The sequence below is a fragment of the Leiobunum rupestre genome, chromosome 1, assembly GCF_980474605.1.
Source record: "Leiobunum rupestre chromosome 1, qqLeiRupe1.1.hap1, whole genome shotgun sequence".
NCBI classification, from domain to species: Eukaryota; Metazoa; Arthropoda; class Arachnida; order Opiliones; family Sclerosomatidae; genus Leiobunum; species Leiobunum rupestre.
Genome location: NC_143384.1, coordinates 37,632,251 through 37,655,224, shown reverse-complemented (window position 1 = coordinate 37,655,224; position 22,974 = coordinate 37,632,251). Strand labels below are relative to the sequence as shown.

Genomic DNA, 22,974 nt, shown 5'->3' with positions numbered 1-22,974 from the left:
TTTTCATAATACAGGTGGCAATGACAAAGCCGCCACTTGCTTTAAAACCAATATTTTAGTAATAAATTCCTCTAAAAACGACTTTGTGATGGAAATGAAAACCTGATAAAAAGTCCAAGCCTTAATTACTTCCCCTCATATAAAGCTGCACCTGGTGCAGCGAGATTAGCTTACGCGTGTTGAAAAATCTCTCCAATTTGATCACTCAACGACAGCAAGGAATGATTAACTGGAATGCAGAAGTAGTTAGTCCTCATGTCTAGCGCCGTGAAATGAAAGCCTTCTCTCAGCCCTTGGAGCTCTTCGTCTTCGGCCATGTCCAGAGCTACGCTTAAAAGCATGTGCAAGAAGAGACCATTGATGATCAGACCTCCTTTTCTGGTGTGGACCCTTCGGTAACTTTCCAAAGTAATTAGATCCATGAAGGAAAAGAAATTGCCTCTTTCTTCGGAGAATGTCGACAGCCAATTTCTGATTTTCTCGTCGATTGCAGCCTAAAGATAATCACAAAAATTATTCACTGTTGCTTCACCTCCGTTGCAGCCAAGGCTGTAAATTTGGCAACCCTGTACACTTATTTGATTGGGGCGTTTTTGTAAAATATTTCTGTTACACATTTAGTCTCTTAGATTGTAATGTTTTTTCCAATCCTTAATATTTGGCAAGGATAATATAACCCTCGTACCCTAGATTAGAAATACTGCCTCACGCTTTTACCCATTTGTGGCTGAAACTCCGAAAAAATTTGCTCCATCGTTACCATGGTAACAAACTATAGATAGGACCACTGTGTCAGCTAAGTTAGGATAATACAGAGACTGATGGAGGCTGATTTTTCGGAGGTCACGTGCCGGAAGTGGGAAAAGGCTTTGTGACAAAACCATAGAAATAGAAATGAGACTATAAAACTACCAGTTAGAAGGCCGCCATTAGAGTGGAATCGCGCATATCCGCGCCATCTAATAAAACAAATTGAAACTAAATATAATCACGTGGCATAACGTCGTAATCAACGTCGTCTGGTTTGTTTACGTTCTTCGATCGGGTTTTCGGCATTGTAGAGATGTAAAAAAGACTAATTTATTATTTCAAGAACATTATATAAGTTATTTAAACTACTATGAAAATCATTACGGTGGCAAGAATCTACATTACCGTAAATTACAGGTTAGCCACTTTTATAAACGTTTTAAATTTACTGGCCTTGAAATAAAATAAGCTTAGAAAGCTTATGTCTAATAGCTTTCCCTTTCATTTCCAGGTTTTGGTCTCTGGAAATTTTGTTCAGGCGAACTTTGGCATATAACATAATTAGTTTTCTAATTAGACTATGGCGATGATGGCCCATCCCCAACTCAAAGCAATTAGCTGAAAATGAAAAAACAATTATATTCCGAGATTAGTATAAAATAATTCCTATAATATTGCATAGTTATGCAATGAGTCCGAAATTGCTTTTTACAGAGCAAAAAAACACAATTTTTTACATTGACGCGAAAAACGCAAACCCAAAAGTACGGTCACTGCGCACGATATCAAAAAGTACTTCAAAATGTTAAATCCGAACTTACCATGGTTAAATTGAGGCAAATGCCAATGCGGAACAGTTGAAAGGTTTTTAATTATAGGGTTTTATTTAAATAAGAGCGTAATGGTTTCATTGCCACCTTGAAATAACAATATTTGCACCCTCGATTCTTACTTCTTGGGTAGGCACCATATGGCGATGGTAAAAATTTGGCATCACGGGAATTCACTTAAGAAAATCAAGGGAGATCTAAGAATATAGTTTCGTTCAAAACAACAATGAACTGCGCTAAATGATAAAGGCCAACAACCTCTCGGTTTCAGTTTCTCCGAAACAATTTAACTTAGAATGTATTAAGTTTCCTCTCGTGTTTCCCGCGAGAAAGGCCACACCCCTTCGCCTTTGCCAGTCAAATCTTTCACCCTTTTTGCTGATAAGGGGGAAGGCACTATGGTATGACCTCTTTCTAGGCGAAGAATACCTTCCGGGAATCATGAAAACGGGGCTTATAGCTGCTAGCCTATGTAACATAATTACTCATAAGTATACTACTAGCTCTATTTCTTCACTAACGGTTTGTTTCACAGATATTGCGTCATCTGTACCCTACGTAATATTTGACGTCATATTTGATGTGATATTTGACGTCATCGAATCTCAAATGCCGATTATGCCGTCGTACAATTAGCTCTACGTCTGATAAACCGACGGCCATTATTTTAGTAAACAAACCGGTTTGAACAACCAAGGCTTAGGAGCTAAAATGAACTACAATATAGTGTCAAGTTCTGTTAATGTAATTAATTTGCAAACTTATGAGTAATTATGTTACATATGCTGCTAGCCTATTCGAAGTTTATAAGACGTTATTATTTATATATATATAAATTCTTACTCGCGTCGTCAGATCGACGTAAGTGAAACTCCCCTTGACTAAGATCGGTAGGATATCGTCTCTCTGCCTGAGATCCTCTAAGGTATGGATATACTTGTAAGTCTCCACCGTGAATTTATTATTCAGGAAACAGCTCATGACGGACACGATGTACGTTACGCTCAAGAACCAAACTGACGTCACGATTCTTGTTGATATGTGATTAGGAATGTTTGGAAAGGCTAAAATTAAAAAGTGCGTTAATTAAAATCCAAAATTAGACGTAAAAACGGTTCCAAATCAATATAACATTTATTGAAAAACCTGTTGATTATTGGTTTGGTGGTAACTACATTTCAACGATGCTTTAAAAATAATTATTTACAAAAATGTTCAATGTTCTTTTTCCTTATTGGAAATGAATTTTATCAGAAGTGCGCAATAAACCAGAGAATTATATATCTAAGAAATAACAAGGAATCATGTACTCTAGCAGTCTCAATGTACTTTTCAATGGGAGCTCAAACTCTGACTAACACGACAAAAATACACTGCTTAACTATATTTAATCATGTATTAACTATATTTTCCGGATGTAATTGCTCTAAAAAGTAACTATATATTGTTTTTCTCTTCGGAAACATGTTTGGGAAAATCAACGGGAGCCTGCGAAGTTACAAGTTTCGAGCGAATCACGTAAGCGGTATCTCGATTCCCTTCTGATAATAGTTGATTAATCTTTAATTAATTAAATAATAGTTAAAATAATTAGATTTTTATTAAAGAGTCATTATTATATTTATAACTTAATATTAGTTTTCTTGTAAGAAATTTCGTTTAAAATGAAGTTTAAACAAGTTGGCAAGCTTGCCAAAATATACCTCTCCTCGGAAGAATTGTCCCTAGTGGTATTAATTTCTCGAGATGATCCTTAAAGATTATCTCCGCAATTCAGAGTTATTTACTAAAACGTAATCCCGGTTCCATCCCGCCCGGTATAAAATTTTAATTATAATTAAAATAAATGAGACGAAACAACCGAGTTTAATTTATTCAGAATATTATAAATTAAGTAGTTACAACAGTGAGTTAGACGTACTAAAACAATGCACAATTGAATTTAACCCTTTTTACGGTACAAGTTTATCAGTTGAATATAATACGAAGCAAATTTTAATGAAAGAAATATCTACAGATGGTATTTGTATTTTTCTCGCTTACGAAATACTTGCCGCATCTTTTACGCTCATTTTATTTCAACACTCGTAGACTTCCAGTTGACGTTGTGACACATACCGCATGAAAAAGACCAATACCGTCCAATTTCCAATATCATATAATGAATCGCACACCCAGGAAATCATTGACTGCGTTAGAAATCGTAGATATCCAAATATCCACACCAAATGTATTTACAAGAAGCGAAAACCTTACCCTCAACAAAGCACAGAGAGCCACTAGACTAACCGACAGCTCTAAAAGCAATAAACGTTAAATTATCGCCTTTGCATTAACACAACTATATATAGGTCGATAATAAAACCCGTAAATAAATAACAAAAAACTAACAAAGTAAACCACCCTTAGGGTCTACCCTTTAACCCTCGTATCTCGGCTGACTGCGCTAAAACAAGATCTGACCTTTAAAATTGCATACGTAAAAAATGTAGACTTTAAAAACCATTAATATACTCTTCTGCTAAGCTGAGTTTATAATTTTCAAAGAAGCGTAAAATCTATCGGTGGTTCTGTGGTAGAACATTCGCCTGTCGCGCAGAAGGGCTCGGGTTCGAAACCTGGGCGGCGCTTTCGTTTTTAATCAACAGAGAATACGCTACAGTAGAATTACTTCGATGCAATAGTTTAAATGGAACACGAAATTTCGTTCTATTTAATAACAACCGAAATTTAATACTCTGTTAATTTGTAATAAACGCTTCCGATAAAGCTGAAGGTCTAATTTTCGATAAAGCGTGATAAGTGTCGGTGGTTCTGTGGTAGAACGTCCGCCTGTCAATCAGGAGGTCTCGGGTTCAAATCCCGTCTGATGCGATCGCAAATTGATACTAAGACGAATACCTTAAACAATTGGTGGAAACCCTGCCATTTGGACGTTGAGACGTTTATCGTAACCCTCAGCACTCGGTCCTTCCCAAAAGTCAATAAGCTGAAGTTGGAGAGCAAAGACGCATTTGCAAATTTCAACACTCGGAGAAAAAACGTCTAAGTTCCGATTAAAAAATGTACAATTGCTTGACTGCGATATGTCGAATTCCAAATTGTCAGTAGACAAACTGACTTGTAAATCCAAGTTGCCCGACTGCGACAGGCAAGAAGTTTCATTTATTAATATATCGTAAGACACTACATTTTGGTGACGGAGATATCGAATTCCACTGTCTTATTTCTCAACAATGGCGAATCTCCCGATTTATCCTTCATTTTCTGTTCCAACTAAAAAATGTACAACTGCTTGACTGCGATATGTCGAATTCCAAATTGTCAGTAGACAAACTGACTTGTAAAATGCTAGTTGCCGGACTGCGATATGCTGACTTGTAAATCCGAGTGTCCCGACTGCGACAGGCAGACTTGTAAAATGCTAGTTGCCCGACTGCGATGTGGCGACTTGTAAATCCAAGTTGCGACAGGCAGTGTAATATCAGAGATACTGACAATATAGAGATATGAAACTCCCTATACATCGCTGCGACCCCTTTTTTTTTTCGTTAACGTCGGCGCCATCTATCAGCCGGGAGAAAGCTTTTTCTTCCCGTGTTTATTTGTAGTAGGTTTACGTTTTGTTTTGAATGAAATTCAATGAATCATATGTGCAGCTTTAATAAAGAAATACGATTGCTTAGAGGATTTTCAATATAATTTATTAAGATAAGATAAAAAGTAAGTTTTTAATTAATTATATTTAATTATTTTAAGAAAGTTCATATATTAACTAATTTTTATGTTATTTTAGACCTTTGTTACTTGAATCAGGGCCAGAGGTTAAATTAATGATCATTAATCCAAGGGTATTTCTGGGATAAATAATTGGAATATTATTAATCCAAGTATATGTCATCAAAATGGTTAACGACTAAAATGTTTGGTAAGTATTTGTTAATGTTGAACCTTAAGTAATTTGCCATCTAGATGTTTTGGGGTTTTGTCATACTTGTGGTTAAAATTATGTTTTTCCAATGTAATACGAATGGAAAGTTGTACAAAAAAATTGATTATTTCTTTCGAGTAATCAACACATGGAACAAGCTGATGCATCTCATCTTTTGAAATAAACCAAGATTGATCGATTGTTCTTGAAATAATTCTGGTAATCCTCTCTTTGACTTTATTCATTTGTATTACCATTGGGAAAAGTTTATCAAACTTGTCCTTGATCTCAGATACGTAGCTCTGGAATCTTTCAGTTGGTATTGTCAAGCCACTGAATGTTGATGTATCACGAGACTTAAATGATGCTAATATATTTGACTGGTTGAGTGTTTGTTTTTCATCTACAAGTTTGGTTTTGCATGATTCACAATTGTGGTTTTTATTACAACGAGATAAGACATATCCTGAAATGTAAGATAGTGTGTTTTGTTTTCCAGGCCCTTGGCTTTCAAGGGAACTTTTACAAATTTGAAAGTCTTCCTCCGAACATGCGCTGGGATAATAATTATTTGCTGATGGAAGACTTTCATCATAATCATCTGGAATTATTATATGGGTCTTATATAAGTCAATGTTAAGAAGGAATTGGTCTTGATATTAGGTTTAGTAGCCTGCTGAATTTCAATTGTAGGAATTTCCACTGATAAAGAAAATCATGTTAAAATTTAATAAAGTGGTTTTGAATGAAACTGTTTACAATCCTGTTCTGTAGATATAGATTCGCTGGAACTTGCTGCAACTGAAACACGGGTCCTTTTTGTAGGTCTATTATTGCGCTCTTCAGGGGCGTAGGAACGTTCTAGAAGTTGGAGGGGGCAAAGTGAAACCAAAAGGTTTCTTTAGAATGCTTTTGAATTTTTAATGGAGTGTAGCTTTTCCAAATGCATTTGTACATTTTTCTACTATATACATTGGCGGGAAAAGATTGAAATTTAAACACAGTTGAGGTTCTATAAGCTTTATATGCTTTTAAAATGATAATTTGAGCCTTGCGAAGATTTCAACTGACAAAAATGTTGGAGTGGGCAATAACATTAGTTGCCTCTCCCGGTAAAATTCTAGGGAGGGGCATTGCCCCCCTGGCTCCTACGCTCTTCCACCATTTCTACAGACCGTTTACTAGATTCTATTTGAAAATTGAGTTTTAACTTATGACACCGTTACCAATGTATAAATTTCATGGTACCAGTTTTTTTATGATAGTCCTTGATATCATTTTCTACTAAGTTCTCCGGAACCTTTACCTTTGAGCAACTAGCTAAATTATCATTCCCTTGGGAAATATGTTTCATTTAAATTAACTTATAAATAAACAATACTTAAAACTCAATTTTTACTTGTTGGCTTAAATTCATTTGAAAATATTGTTGAAATAGCGTTTGATGTCAGTCGGTTTTTGGTTTTACTATTCATAAAACAAGAATCCTCAAAATGTAGGGCGCATATTTTATTATGATGCAAATGTTTCGCATCTTTCAAATAAAGATAGCTTCTTCCGACATTATCAGCCATTTCTCAGATCAAAGTTTATTGAAAAACCACATATTAAAGATAGGCCTAACAAAAGCTATTAATTAATTTTTCCCACCGTTCTTTCTCTTTTGGAAACTTAAACAAGGATATCCTCTGCTTTTCTTTGGAACAAAATTTTACAGAACAATTACTTCCAGGCATATTTCTTTATTGATACAAACCCTCAAGATGATAATTTCTAAGACAAAACGCGTATATAAATTTTTGCGTCCGAAACCCGCTGTTTGGGGTTTCGAAAAATACGCTTTCTCCCGGCCGTTAGGCGTCGCTCCGCTCAGGATTTTTTTAAAATTCCGGGGGTCGTTTTTCAGGCGGAGTTTCATATCTCTATATTGTCAGTATCTCTGGTAATATCCTCTGGTTTTAAAATTTGGAATATAGGACACGCGCGAGGGACACGGAACACGCGATGGGTTTTTAAAAAGTAGAAAAAATTAGTTCGGGCCTAACATTTGTAACGGAATTCAATAAATTTCTTAAGCTAACCGAGTCAAGAAGTTTCATTTATTAATATATCGTAAGACACTACAGGCAGACTTGTAAAATGCTTGTTGCCGACTGCGATATGAAGACTTGATAATCCAAATTACCTACTGCGACAGTCTGAATTGTAAAATGCATGTTGCCGACTGCGATATGATGACTTGTAAATCCAAATTGCCTGACTGCGACAGGCTGACTTGTAAAATGCACGTTGCCGACTGCGATATGATGACTTGTAAATCCAAATTGCCCGACTGCGACAGGCTGATTTGTAAAATGCTTGTTTACTCAAATTGAATTCACGAAATAACAAAGATTAAAACATATGTTGAATGATAAAATTTACTCAAATGGCCGTGGTCCTTTACAGATCTTAGATTAAGGCGAGACGTGTGTTGCGTAAAATATCGGTCGGCCCGACTACTACACGGGATTAATATAAGAAGTATAATTACGTTCGAAACAGAAGACTGACGATGTATTCCAAACATTCTTCAAACAATTTATAGCTGTTTTCCTGGTTGGTAATGCGCTTTTTCCTTTCTTATAAAATTGATTATGGACAGTAATTATAATTGATATTATAATGACGAATAGACCAATAATTACTACCACCTATTCAAAGAAAAATAGGAAAGAATTAAAAATAGCAAATTGAAGCAAATATTATTTTCGTTTTTCCGGTTACGCTTTTGGTATCGCTATTGGAAATAGTTAATATTTAGTTTAGTAAGGATATTTTTATTGAGACGTGAGCTCATTCCCGGTATTTTGTACAATTTTCGTCAGTTTCAGGATGTGTTATATAATTAATTTTTAAGAATATCATTATATTTATACAGAGGTAATAAAATTGATTATTATTATTTTAATTTAATCAGAGCGAGATGCGTGTAACGGCCACGCCAACAGGGGGATACGTGGGGACAGGGGTGGGGACACCCGTGGCGGAAGTATTCCGACCACTCGTTTGGGGGATTGGTGGTCGTCCTCACACGGCCATCCACAAACTCTGCCTCCCGGACGCCTGGGATTACAGGAGTGAGCCACTACTCCCGGCTAAAATTTATTGATAATAATGGTTTGGGTCCAATTGCGCAGTTTCCATTTACGCACTTCCCACCTGTACAGTTTCTGTTTACGCACTTCCCACCTGTACAGTTTCTGTTTACGCACTTCCCACCTGTACAGTTTCTGTTTACGCACTTTTCCATTTGTGCGTTTCCCATTTGCGGAATCGCCATTTGCGCAGCTCCCAATTTGCGCAGTTTGCCAATTGCGCTGTTTTTCCGTTTCCGCGGTTTTCCCGTTTGCGCGGTGTTCCCGTTTGCACCGTTTTCCCGTTAGCACAGTTTTCCGTTTGCGCGGATTTCTCATTTTCGCGGTTTTCCGTTTGCGCAGTTTCTCATTTGCGCGACTTATCATTTGTGCGATTTTCGGTTTGCACAGGTTTTTATTTGCGTGGATTTTCCATTTGCGAGGATTTTTATGACTTAAATATTAATTATTAAGCCTTTTTTCCTTGACAAAAAGGTTATTTTTAGCAGATAATTTTGAACATTACCTTGTTTACCATCCAGCTGCACTGCTAGTGTATGTTTAATGTCCGGTCGCACTGTAAATACCAAACATTTTCATGTTTTGCTCAGTTGAAATATCATTGGTTGAATTCGAGGGGTCGGACACTTGCCATTATTTTGTACGGGATTTCGGAATTTCGTAGAGATTTTGGCGATTTTATCATTACTTTTTGAAGTGATTTTGGGATTTCATTGTTAATTTACCATAGAGAGAGTTGAAAGATTTTGCGATTTTAGACCCCTCGGTTGAATTAGTCGCTTGAAAATATATCGCCAGTCAAACGACGACTCGTAGCTTCTCGGCCTTTGGGTTAAGATCGTAGTGTAATAACTGTGTGCTGACCAGTTCCAGCCATCATTACAAGTTTATGGAGGACGGTTTCAGTGATTGTCAAACCTGTTCGCGACTTAGGTGACCCAATAAAAATAACCTGTATACATTCAGAGTGCCCTATATATGAGCAGTCCATCACAATTTATAGTGAAATTCTTCACCAATTATTGCATGGCGGCCACTATTCAGCAAACATCTATTGAAAACTATCTGCGCAAGTGGAAAAATGCGCAAATGAAAAACGCGTTAATGGAAAAATGCGGAAATGTGATACTGCGCAAATGGAAAACCGCGAAATTGCATATGCGCAAATGGGAACTGCGCAGTTGGCCCATTACCATTAATAATATCATTTTATTTAAAACGAAGTAATATAATATTTGAAACTGTTAAATTTTAACTACTTTTATTCAGTCAAAGAATTAAATTAGTTTCACAAGTAGTCAATTGATGGCGCGCGACACATTTTAGTCTCTAAGAAATTCCTTTCCGCTATCAGGACAAGGGTTGCAATTGATTTAATAGCAGAAAAAGACTAATATCCTGACCTCTCAACTGTAATAAAGTAACGAACATATAAAATAAATAATAATAATAAATAATCAGCATCACCTTAGGTCTAAGTCATCAAGCGACTTAAGTGTGGCGCCTCAAATCTCGTTAAATTTATCTGGTCATTGCAAGATTAGGTCTGCTCAGCGTAGAATTTACAGTAGATAGATTAATACGTACATTTTAAACAACGTAGGCACTAGGATCGGTTTAAGTCTTCCGCTCGCAGGTCTAAAATATACATGATTTTGGCAATACATACGTTGTTATCCATAGCTAGAAAATCCAGTGATTCAGTGACAATCTTCTTCGGTGGCGATGTCATGAGGATGATGTCTGCACTGTCAAAAATGCCGGATGGTATGAACGTGGAGGGTCTCAGTAGGTTAAAAGCTGAGTATTCGGACGGAATCAACACCAGGTGTGCATGCCGAAAAAAAACCTGCGGAAACCTTCGAATGTCAAACAATGTAAAATACGCACAAAACATTATCATTAGAGTTTGTAAACCTCGGTCTTGCCCAAACTTTCACTCTTTCGGCAGCTGCTACCCCTTCATAGTGCTGCCCCAACTTTCACCCTGGCTGCCGCTGCTACCCCTTCGTAGTCATGCCCAAACTTTCACTCTTTCTGCAGCTGCTACCCCTTCGTAGTCCTGCCCCAACTTTCACTCTTTCTGCAGCTGCTACTCCTTCGTAGTCCTGCCCCAACTTTCACTCTTTCTGCACCTGCTACCACTTCGTTGTACTGCCTTAACTTTCACTCTGGCTGCCGCTATTACCACTTCGTTGTCTTGCCCCAAGTTTAACTCTGGCTGCCGCTGATAACCTTCGTTGTATTGCCCCAACTTTCACTCTGGCAAACGCTGCTACCCTTCGTTGTATTGCCCCAACTTTCACTCTGGCAGACGCTGCTACCCTTCGTTGTATTGCCCCAACTTTCACTCTGGCACACGCTGCTACCCCTTCGTTGTCTTGCCCCAACTTTCACTCTGGCAGAGGCTGCTACCCTTCGTTGTATTGCCCCAACTTTCACTCTGGCAGACGCTGCTACCCCTTCGTTGTCTTGCCCCAACTTTCATTCTGGCTGCCGCTCAGAGGCGTATCTACGGTATGGCAGCCATGGCGCGTGCCATGGGCGCCACTTGACGGGGGGCGCCAAATTATGTTTTAAATTTTTTTGGTGGCCTGCTTTGTTGTTGTGTTTTAGGTTTCTCTTAATGTTTATATTTGCGTTATATATATCTCTACGATGAGATTAGATTTAGGTACGTTTCTGGAAAAATGCCTGGGGCCAAGGAAGGTTGTGTGAACTTGCTTTGCTATGTATCGAGAGAGATGAAATGGAAACAAGATGTCCCGGACATTTAAGTACACACAATCCCCCTGATGTAACTTTTAATCGCTAGAGGAATTTTACCGAAAACGTATTTTTCGAGTTACCTGGTTTTGGAAATAAGGTAGCGAAACGTGAACACGTTAATTTAAATTAATTTTTAGACAAATCGCATTTTTCGAGTTACCAATTTTTGGAAATAAAGTAGCGAGACGCGAACGACTTAGACGGCGCCTTTATAGAGCTCGGCGGAACAGATAAATTAACCGGAAATTTTCTAATTATTCATAAAAATTTCGGTTATTAATAATTTATGAATATTATTCGCGGTTATAAAACGAATTAATATAAGTTTTTATTCGGATATTTTCGGCTATGGATAAAAACAAATAAAACTGATATTAATAATAATAATCAGCTAGGCTAATACACAAGGCACCACCCTAGGCCTAAGTCATCGAGCGACCTTTAAAGCCTTTTAACTCAGGTGGCCGGGTATCAATTGGCACGAAATTCAAATATGACGATGGTGCGTACGCGGGTTGTGGGGTCCCGCGAATTGGCCAAAAATCTCACTTAAAATTAAAAATCGTGTGTACTGAAGTAACAAAACTTGTGGTTTTTGATCAAATCTTACTTACCTTCTTCCTGTCGTACGACGTGCGTAAAAAGGGCGTAAAACGTTGAGTGTCACGCTTATAGTTTTTTCTGGGCCTACGTTGAAAGCTCGGCGCGAACGGCATTGAAAAATGTGAGAGGGAAACTGCCGTTTAGAACTCTAAAGACACGCGGATTTACAATGTCGGAAGTTGCGGGGGTCCGTATACGCTGTACAAAAACCTCACTTAGAATTAAAATTAAGCAACGTAGTTGCAAATCTAGGTTATATGGAAACCACAGCTATTCAAAAATATAACTCTCATGAAAATCGGATTTAAATTAAGGAACGTTATGTAGACTTTTAGCCGGAAATATAAAACCGCGAAAATTGGGGTCCAGTAAATTAACAAGGAAACTATACGTAAATTTAATATTTACTGATATAACTGAAATTGTATATCCGCTGAATCCTAACCTAACCAAAAATATTTTTAACGTTATCGGACTTAATTTTAAATAAAATATCTACCACACAAAGCGAAACCACCAAAAATAGTAAATTGGGAATTTGCCCAACTTCTCGGGCTCCGATCCCAAACATTACTATAATGCCGTCGAGCCTATAATCGTGCCTACCGAATGAGATATCAATCGCCTTTGTACCACTAACGTACCGCGAGCAATCGTTTGTACGGCCGCGGCGGCGGCAGCGCCGGGGCGGCGGCTACACAGTAGGTGATTGTAATACACACAAATCCCTAAGGATTGTGTGTAAAAACAGACTTCGACGATATTATTGACAAATTTTCGTGAATCAAAGCCTGGAAGGTAACACTATAAGTTGGTTTCGAATTACATAATATTTCTTGTACAATAAAAGATCATAGTTATTAAAAAATCACTAAAGTTTCACTTATATTCCATTTCCTATAACTCTGACCACCTGGGAAGGGGCGCAATTTCTATGGTTTGCCATAGGTCAAATTTTCCTAGCTACGCCACTGCTGCCGCTGCTACCCTTCGTTGTATTGCCTCAACTTTCATTCTGGCTGCCGCTGCTACCCTTCGTTGTATTGCCCCAACTTTTACTCTGGCAGACGCTGCTACCCCTTCGTTGTCTTGCCCCAACTTTCACTCTGGCTACCGCTGTTACCCATTTGTTTTCTTGTTCCAACTTTCACTCTGGCTGACGCTACCCCTCATTGACATTTGACGATTCTTTGCGTGACCGTGTTGTTGTTGAGACGTTTGAGGTACACCATTTTATATTACTTAATGAGTTAACTTGGTGCCACACCATTATTTCAAGTGGAAATAGGGATGGATAAAACCCCATGATTGGCTGGATCTGCTAATACGAGGTACAGACATTTTAAAACTCCAGTATGGCTCTTTAGGGTCATTCTTTTAGGGATATAGTTGAAATTTTTTTTCGAATACTCACGTAGAAGTTCTTAATATCTTTAGTGATGGCTTTTCCATCGTCGTAATTAACTTTCATATTTTCAAATTGCATCCTGTCGGTTAGAAAATATATATTTAGATTTTTTCAAAAACGTGAATTTGTGTGATAATGTACATCAATGTCATAAAACCTTAAGAGAAAATATCACAATACAATGAAACTTGTAATTTATAAGATTGGCTATGGTAGCCCTGATGATTCTCGAAGAAACGGGCTTAGTTTAAAGCCGAGATTTTTCGTTCGCGTCCAGGCAATGATTTTGATAATACGCGACACGTCTTCCATTCGAAGTAATTTAAACCGCGCTTGTTCTCCAGACGCATCAAGGGTTGAGTTATAAAACAGCTTGTTTTAATATATTAAATCATTCAATTATGATATTTGAAATTACAAATGTTGGAGTTTTAATACATTGTTTCTAGAGTAAAGTTACTCCTTGGAACCCGATATCGAAATGGACGCGGTATGCTTTCCTACTAAATTAGCACGAAATACAAATGCATGTAGATATATTTTTGCCAGGTTAACAATTAGTTAGTAAAACAACTACTAAAGATTGCCGCTTTAACAATTTTATTTAAAATTTTACCTATTTTTGCTCTAGATAAGGACCAAATTTAAACATTTAGGAAGATTTATTTTTCGCTTTCGGACAAATTTTAAAGTGGTGGTTGGTGGTACAGATTTATTTAGTATTTGATTACCAATGTCAGGATTGTAGCGATATTTTCTACTTTTGGTTAAATCTGAAGGGGAGTTCACTTAGCCCAACGCTTTTCAACGTCATTCTCGGGGACCTCACGGCCTCTTGGCCAGTGAACGTTTTACACGGTGAGCACGCCGATGATCTGGCGCTCGGGGTCACAGGTCTTCATGCCGTCACTCTGCAGGACAATATGGTGGAGTATTGTAGCGAATGGGGCCTCACTTTTCAACCGTCTAAGTGGAAATACATGGTCTTCTCCCGCAAACGAAGAGTGGCTTTTTACGATGATATCTACTTTTCACTCGGGACTTCTCCTTTGGAGAGGGTGGAGCGATTTGTCTACCTCGGTGTTACCGTCGATCATAAACTGACCTGGGGGCCTATTCTTGTCTCGGTTACGACATAACGATTCCGCCTTATCACTTCGCCATACCGACATTCGAGATAACGACATTCGCTTGGAACCTTATTCTTGTCCCCCTGTCGCTATCAGAAATGTCGTAAATACGAAAATACCGCCAGGCGAGTTGTGACGTCAACATCCGGTGACGCGCCCCTCTAATCGTCCAATAAGAATCGCACTTATTTATTTCTGTCGGCTGCTGTAATATTTTGGCGTTTGTTTACATTTTCGCAGTTGTCATTTTTGTTCTTCGTTGGTAGTTTTTTTTAAAATAACATTGAGTCGCCACAAAATTCTGCGGAAATCTAAAGGTTTTAATTTTAGAATACATGGAGGCTAATGAACGTTTCGTTAGCCGTAAATTTGATGCAAACTGGACAAACGAGGCGTACAGTACACCGCGATGTGGATTAGTCTTGTCCAAAGGCTTAATGCTTGTGGTGGACCGTACTGGGGGTCAGTAATTTTTTTGGAATAGAAATACTGTTACTTCTATTACTTATACATAAATATTCCAGAGTTTGGCTGACTGGAACTTCCCAAACTAGAACTAAGACAACTGAGGAAGGTCGAGCAAATGCTGGGCAGCTCTCGTTTATTGAGCGGCCTAGGGGGTACATTTGGCCACTACGAAGTACCAGAAGCTGGTTTTGGGGTAAGTATTCTTTCATGAATACATTTCATGCTAACATTTCTTGGTTTTAACAACAGATAATTGAAGAAAATGGATGCGGCATTGGCTACTTTAGATCAAATTCCCGCAGCTTCTTCAACAATGGCTCCTCCATAATCAGTCACTATCGCCCATTCTTCTCCCACTGGCTCCCATTCCCGCAGATCTCCAAGATTTAATCATAGTTCACCAGTAGCGTCTGTGAGTTCTAATCACTCCCAAGGTAAAAATATTTCTCCAGCTGCACGAGGTAAGTAGAAAATCATTAACTTTAAAAATATTTAAAATTTGGAAAAGATAATTTGGCTTAAACCGTTTAAAGGTCGCAACCAACAAAGGCAACAGGGCCATATGCGAGGGCTCACAAATTTCTTGAGAAAATAAATTCAAATCTTGATAAGCAAACTAAGATAATGGAAGATCAGTTGGAAACTTGGTGCCATATAGCTAGTTCTCAAAATAGAATTTGTATTGTATAAACTATTTGAGTTTCATATGCTTAGTTTTAAAACAAAGTAAGTGAAAAATTCAAATTTTTTATTTTGAAAAATCTTTTACAATTTCATTAATAAAGTTTTCAAAAGAAAAATAGTTGTTTTTCTGTTACCTATACATCCTCATACTTACCATTATATTGAGAAGTTAATACCCAAAACTTACCTTAGGAATGATCTCTAGAGTTCTTGGTTGCTAGGTAACTTTTTTCAAAGATATCTTGAAACCATTGATGCCTTGTATATGTGGGCATCATGAGTACGCCCAGGAAACTTGGCTTTGACATTCAAAATTACCAAATCACAATCGCAAACCTAAAAACTATGTAAATTTTTGAATGTACATGTATATTATTTAAAAAGGGTCTTTTTTTTTGCTCGGAAAAGTTTTTTTTTTCAAAAACTATTTATAGTACCGATTTCAAATTTGGAAGGTCAATTCTCTATACCGGGGGACATCAGTTTGAGAAATTTGAGCGTTTTCGGTAATGTTTTTCACCAATTTTGAAAAATTATTTTTCGACCACTAGGTGCGAGATAAAAAATTTCTATTATAAAGTTGTAGGCCGTCATCGAAAACCCTTAAAAATTGTTCACTCGACGAAAAACAATTTATTTATCAGTGAAAATTCGAGCTTGAAAAATTTACAAGTTGGTGAAGCCAAATTACGATTGTTTGAAACGATAATTGAAACCGAATTACCTAATCCAGTTGAAACTTTGGTTAAAAAAACGACCGGATTTAAAAAACACGAGGCTATAGGTCAATCCTAAACATGCATTGGGTATTTAAAGGAAAACTTTGGGAGATTATTATCAGTGTTTGATAATATTTCGAACAATGCCTCGTTATTCAGTGAGCGTACCGAGATAGTTGCCATTTACTATGGAGAAGCAGCGCAAAACCTTAGAAGAGTGACTGAAATCTTCGCAGAAAGACATCCAAATGGAGCACCATCTGTAAATACAGTAAGACGAGCAATTCACGATTTCAATCAATTTGGTAACTTGCAACCTAGGTTTCGCGGATTGGGTCAACCGGATTTAGACTTCGAGAACAATGTACTCGCGTACTTTGTGGCATATCCTCGTCACAGTTGCGCTAACGCCGCTGCTGATTTGGGTTGTTCTGCAAATCGTGTGTGGAAAATTCTTCGTAAGAATCGCTATCACCCATACAGAGCTACGCTCCACCAAGGACTAATTGACGGAGACCATCAAAGACGTTATGAATTTAGCAACTGGTTACTAAATGCTGTCCAAGAAGATAGACAATTTTTGCGCCATGTTTTGTTCTCCGACGAAGCGTCATTTTCTAGAGATGGGCCCTTTAATCATCAAAACAGCCATCTTTGGTCTGACATCAACCCACATTGGGGTTTTGAATATCATCACCAGGTTCAATTTGAACGGGTCAATGTTTGGGTTGGACTTGTTGGAAACCGTTTAATTGGTCCCTTTTTCCTGCCGACGAACCTCAACGGCCAAAGGTATTTACATTTTCTACAGAACGAACTGAGTGACGCAATCGACGACCTTCCATTGGCTGAAAGACGTCAGTTGTGGTTTCAGCAAGATGGCGCCCCTCCGCATTTTCCCCGGCAAGTAACTGAGCACCTCAACAACGAGTTTCCTGAAAGGTGGATAGGGAGAAATGGTCCAGTGCATTGGCCAGCAAGGTCACCTGACCTAACACCGCTGGATTATTTTCTCTGGGGATTCGTTAAAGCAAAGGTATACGCCACGCCCATTGAAACTAGGGAGGAACTCATTAGACGAATAATCAGTGCTTGCCGAGACGTCACACCAGAAATGGTAGAGAAAGCGTTTGAGAACTTAATTGTCCGCGCACAAACCTGTGTTGCAGCCAATGGTGATATTATTGAAAATGTTTTGTAAAAATTTATGTGAATAAAATATCTGCATTTAAAAACCAAACGTGTACATTTTTTCAAGTGTGAAAACTCTACTACGTTTGTATTAGACTTGTTCCCTTTTCAATTATCGTTTCAAACAATCGTAATTTGGCTTCACCAACTTGTAAATTTTTCAAGCTCGAATTTTCACTGATAAATAAGTTGTTTTTCGTCGAGTGAACAATTTTTAAGGGTTTTCGATGACGGCCTACAACTTTATAATAGAAATTTTTTATATCGCACCTAGTGGTCGAAAAATAATTTTTCAAAATTGGTGAAAAACATTACCGAAAACGCTCAAATTTCTCAAACTGATGTCCCCCGGTATAGAGAATTGACCTTCCAAATTTGAAATCGGTACTATAAATAGTTTTTGAAAAAAAAAACTTTTCCGAGCAAAAAAAAAGACCCTGTATATATAAATAAAGCTTACCAATTGCACATTTAAGGAATGGTATCCTTTCCTGTTAATGTACAAATGTTCACGATAATTTGAATCTCGTTAATTTGGAGCAACATTTGCAATGTGCGTACAATCTATTGCAGCAATGGCCCCCCGGAAATCTGGTCTTCTCCATAAATCTATACGCATTGTTAAATTAATATTTCTCTGCTATGAGAAGATTTGATAATTACCTCAACTTGGTGGCTTCCCTTTACTCAGTGGAAATTTTATCCATTTTGGCATTAAAATGCTATTTATTGCATCGGTTTCTTGATGCAGACAGCGACTGACCGTTGCCTGACTGACATCAAGAAACAAATCTTGGCCAACTGCTTTCTGGTAAGCATAAAATCTAACAGCCACTAACGCCTAATGAACCATATAATTATTAAAACGCTAATAATTACGAAATTTAATTCTTAAATTCATGGCTCACCTTTGAATCTACAGGGAGATCCGTAACTCTTACGTTGGACGCGTTTGACTCTAACGTCGCTTTTAGATGCTCACAAATCTCTATTACTAAATACTTATCTAGGTGAAATAAACTTCTAAACTAATTTTCCGAAAGTTCAAAAGCTTTTGATCTATCTCTTAGAACTCTCTCCCACCCCAAACTCTTCGTTTCTTCCATTTCTGACAGACGCCAAAACTTAAAACATGCGAGCTGTAAAGCAGCCATTTTGAAAATACCGCGATTCGAAGCGAAAATGACGTCATAACGACAAGAAAACGCGATTCCGACATCCCCAGCCCTGTCGTTATAATTCGCTGGCGATACGGCGATGTCGAAGTGAATTTTCGAGACAAGAATAAGGTTTTCGCCAGTCGATGTCGTTATGGTGATATTTTACCGATTCCGCCATAACGACATGGCTATCGCCAAGACAAGAATAGGCCCCCTGGCGCGCCCACATTGACGCCTTATATCGATCGTCCATGAAATGGCTAAATTTGTTGCGCGCGGTTTCCGGTACAAACTGGGGAGCCTCTCGCCGCGCCCTGAAGGTGTTGTATTTGCAGTTTATTCGCTCCCGGATCTATTATTCTAGCATCGTCTATAACTCCGCGGCGGTCACCCACTTACGGCGCTTGGACCGTCTCCAAAATGCTGCGCTTCGTGTCATCTTGGGTGTTCCCAAGTCGACGAGTATTCAGTTAATGGAAGCTGAAGCGGTGTTCATGCCGCTTTCCCACCGTAGAGTTCTGCTGGGTATTTAGTTTGTCAACCTGGCCACCGCCGCCGATGCTCCCGACTACTACACTCGCTACATAACTGGCTCGGTGGCCCCTCTCAGTCACTTTGGACACATAATGCTCCGACGATCCTCAAATACTGGTGTCAACTTGTTAATCTTAATCTTGACTGGCTTCATGATTTGGTTCCTTCTCCCAGCCTGATTTCCCCTCCTTCTTGGACCCCTGTCCAGGTGGACGTCAACTGTCACTGGCTACGCTCCTCAAAGTCCGAGTTCTCGGATGTCGAGCTGCGCCAGCTCTTCTTTTTCAAACTCCATGCAATGGCCGGCGATTCCGTGGTCATATATACCGACAGCTCCCTCAAGGACGTCTCCAGCTGTGCCGGTTCCAGCTTCTGCATTCCTGATTGCGATGTCACTCGTCCATTCGTTGTGGATCCGGGCCATCCGATTAACACGGTGGAGCTCTTTGCCTTTAATCAGGTGGGGGCCTTCGCTCGAAGTGAAGGTCTCGGTAACATTGTCGTATGCTCCGACTCACAATCGGCCTTGGCTATGACTTTGGGGGATGGCCCTGACCCTCAAATGCTACGCTTCTGGAGCCTCTGTCACGGTTACCCCGGACGTGTTCAACGGTTGTGGTGTCCGGCTCATGCCGGTATCCCAGGGAACGAGATGGCGGACAGATGTGCCACAGTCGCGGATATCGTTCATCCTGCGTGGCTGATGGTTTTTTTGCGTCGCACCAAAAGTTACCTTAAAACACGGGTTTTGGTTCTGGTTATGGAACCACTTTGTTTCGGCTTGGGGCGTCGGGTTGCACAAGACTGATCCGTCACGGGACTGTATTGCGGGTCTTCAGTTGCCACGTTGGCAAGACTCGTTAGTAGCGCGTGTTAACTGTTTAACGGCTTCCAACTGCGGCGGTGCTTTTCCGTTTTCACTTGGGAACGTCTTCGGTGTCGATCCGGACAGTGCGCGGCGATAGAGACGCTTCACCACATTCTTTTTGAATGTCAGGCTGCTAGAGGTCCCCGCCATTCGTTTTTGGCGTCGCTTACTGCAGGTGACTTTCTCCACTCTGTACCGGGTCTCCGTTTGGCCTTTTCTCGAGGTGTACTACCGATTATTTCGGACATGTGTGCTCCGCTCCACGTCTTTAGCAATCGATAACTTTACCGAGTCCAATAGTTTTGTTTTTGGTTTCTTTATGCTTTTGTTGACTAATTCTGTATGATGCACATGGTGTGAAGGCCTTCGCTGCCATATACACCAATAAAGTCTTTCTTATTTTTGAAAAAAAAAAGCATTGCTAATTAATAGTTTAGAAATTTATCTAAAGATGGCATCAATCTTTTGACTTAATCGTACTAGTCGCCAAATGTGAAAAAAACTGTGAGTGCGCTGAACCTCTCCAGGAAAGATCCGGTTTACGGTTTTAGCAATGCGGACTAAAATTTCCGCAATATTCAACTTACTTGATATTGAATGTCCTTTTCAAATATTCTTCGAATATACGATATTGAGATTCAAATTTCTCGATTCCCCACGTCTCCTGCGTACAGAGAAAGGCTTATTAAATGATAGACCTTTCCAACATATCCGAGATTTCACTAGACTTTGATATATTTAATTATCAATGTTTTAAGTGTACCAGACACCGATTGATACGGTTAATTTTGTTAATTGATTTCAATCATGAATTTATTTCAGCGCTGAATATTCAACTCTATAATTAACCTTTAAAAGCGATTTTCACGGAACACTCATATTCTTAAGCCTTGTCTCAAGAGAATAAACTGTTTTGGCGATATAACTAAGCAAATTTGGATTTCGTAAACTTAAATTCTTTGGTTTCCCCTTTTCATTATATCTTTTTGAGGTAATAGTGAATGTAGGGAGCTGTTAATTCGCTCTCGTGGCATGAATCGCTTACCATTACGTCCTACGCCAAAAGTCGCTATATGACTTGGGCCTAAGTTGGTACCTTGGGTTTTGGTCTAGCTGATTATGATTATGAAATTCACTTTCAAGGTGCTCTTTTTTTAAGTCAATATTGACCATGTTTCTTCAAGCCCAACCGTTTTTAATTTAGCCAATCTAAAGCTCGAAATTCGACGATTTACATTAGTAATGATTAAAAAAATTAATTGATATAAATTGAGATTGTCGCAATAAAATGACAATTGTAATAAACCAAACGTTTTTTTGCTGAATTGAAATGAATAACTGAACACTTACATCAAGAGTTGAAACATTTAAAAGAAATTCTTCGGTAAACCTGCAAAGAAACGGGAAAACCTATGCAATCATTTCCTTCTTCTGGTGTTAAAGTCTTACTGAAAACCATTTCTGGAATGAGCACAAATGTTTGGTGTTTGTATTTTGCATTTTGAGTTGTGGAGCAAGTATTTTGCATTTTACATTTTTCAATTTGGGTTATGGAGGAAGTATTTTGCATTTTACATTTTTCAATTTGAGTTATGGAGGAAGTATTTTGCATTTTGAAAAAAAAAAGCAATTTGAACAACCCTGAAAATTACTCTTTTTACATGTAGAAATTGCTTTGAAAATGATAAAAAGTGTAATTTTAAAAACTTCGTACATCAGAAACCTCTCAACAGGTGCTTATCTTTTGGGAAATTACGTCAATTCCACGTCACTCCAGTTACTTTCAGTAACTATTTCGGCTAATTGACATAATGAGGAACATGTTTAGGAGCAGCCACCGATTAGATGGTACTATAGGCCTAAAGCTTTTTTCACCAATGGCAAAGGCTGGTGAAAGATTGTTGCTGTTTCTCCTACTTCTCTATTGGGCAATGAAAAAGCGCAACGTTTCACCCACTTCCCCATTGGTGGAAATAGCTTAACCCACGTAGTACTTACAATTGTTAGTGGCGCCATCTAATCGCTCCTAAACATTTTCCTCATTACCGACTAAGTTCTTAAGCTAAATAAAGGGTGTTTCAGAGAAGTCTGACACAAATTGATAGGCGTGTTCTTTTGTAAAACAAGGAGTGAAAAAGGTTCGAAGAAACGTTTTCTTAAATTGAACCGTATCCGATTAATTGGCCGTCAAAAATCGGCCTCCAAAACGTCGAAAAACGCGCAAATGTGCAGTTTCTAATTATGCCATTGGACCCAATTGTTTCTTTTTACTTGGCATTTGGTTTGTACAAAACTAGTATCAAAATTGCTCTATTAAAATTAAAGAAGTAAGCTACGAATAGAAATTCGTTTAAACAATAACAAGGTGTTTCTAAGTGACTACGCCTATTAAAAAAAGGTAATTATTGAATTTAGTTTTTATTGCCATAAGTAAGTACCCATTTAACACCTTGTGAGGCGTTTATACTTATACCTAGCTCATCTCCGTGTTTTTCCCCGAATGCTAGTATACTGAATCTAGTTGACTTGCGTAATTAATGGTCTCATATAATAGTCACCCACAAAAAATGTTATTAGTCTACAGGTTTAGTCTACAACACATGTACAACAAGTACTTACTATCTTCGAGGATGATCCTACGACAAGTACGAGGCAAGTTTGACTTCCATTGCGAGTCGACCATGTACTTGACTGGCGTATCGTTCAATCTTTGAAGAACACAGATTATCCAAGACGAGTCGTTTCCTTCGCATTTCCCTGAGCGAGTCCATACATAAGATGCATATCGGCGT

General features: G+C 38.5%; 1 protein-coding gene and 1 long non-coding RNA gene across 2 annotated transcripts; one reads left to right on the top strand and one right to left on the bottom strand.

The window, feature by feature from the left end:
- Positions 1-170: 170 nt before the first annotated feature.
- Positions 171-21,236, bottom strand: LOC149962295 (uncharacterized). The gene is made up of 7 exons (XM_090164445.1): positions 21,228-21,236; positions 20,770-20,846; positions 13,435-13,507; positions 10,318-10,497; positions 8,045-8,204; positions 2,424-2,644; positions 171-494 (listed from the first exon to the last, which is right to left on the bottom strand). The coding sequence occupies exons 1-7, from the start codon at positions 21,228-21,230 to the stop codon at positions 171-173; spliced, it is 1,038 nt and encodes a 345-aa protein (XP_090020571.1). The 5' UTR covers positions 21,231-21,236.
- On the top strand, positions 5,405-6,206 carry LOC149962296 (uncharacterized). Its single transcript, XR_016479877.1, has 4 exons — positions 5,405-5,508; positions 5,650-5,730; positions 5,804-5,894; positions 6,011-6,206. It is a non-coding gene; the product is annotated as an uncharacterized LOC149962296 (long non-coding RNA).
- Positions 21,237-22,974: the final 1,738 nt, after the last annotated feature.

What these genes read in the sequence shown, in the direction of transcription:
- LOC149962295 (XM_090164445.1), bottom strand. An exon ending in TTCTAGCTATGGATAACAAC is followed by an intron (nt 8,205 to 10,317) that starts GTATGTATTGCC and finishes TTCTTTGAATAG; the next exon opens with GTGGTAGTAATTATTGGTCT. An exon ending in GTCAGTCTTCTGTTTCGAAC is followed by an intron (nt 2,645 to 8,044) that starts GTAATTATACTT and finishes TTTTAATTTTAG; the next exon opens with CCTTTCCAAACATTCCTAAT.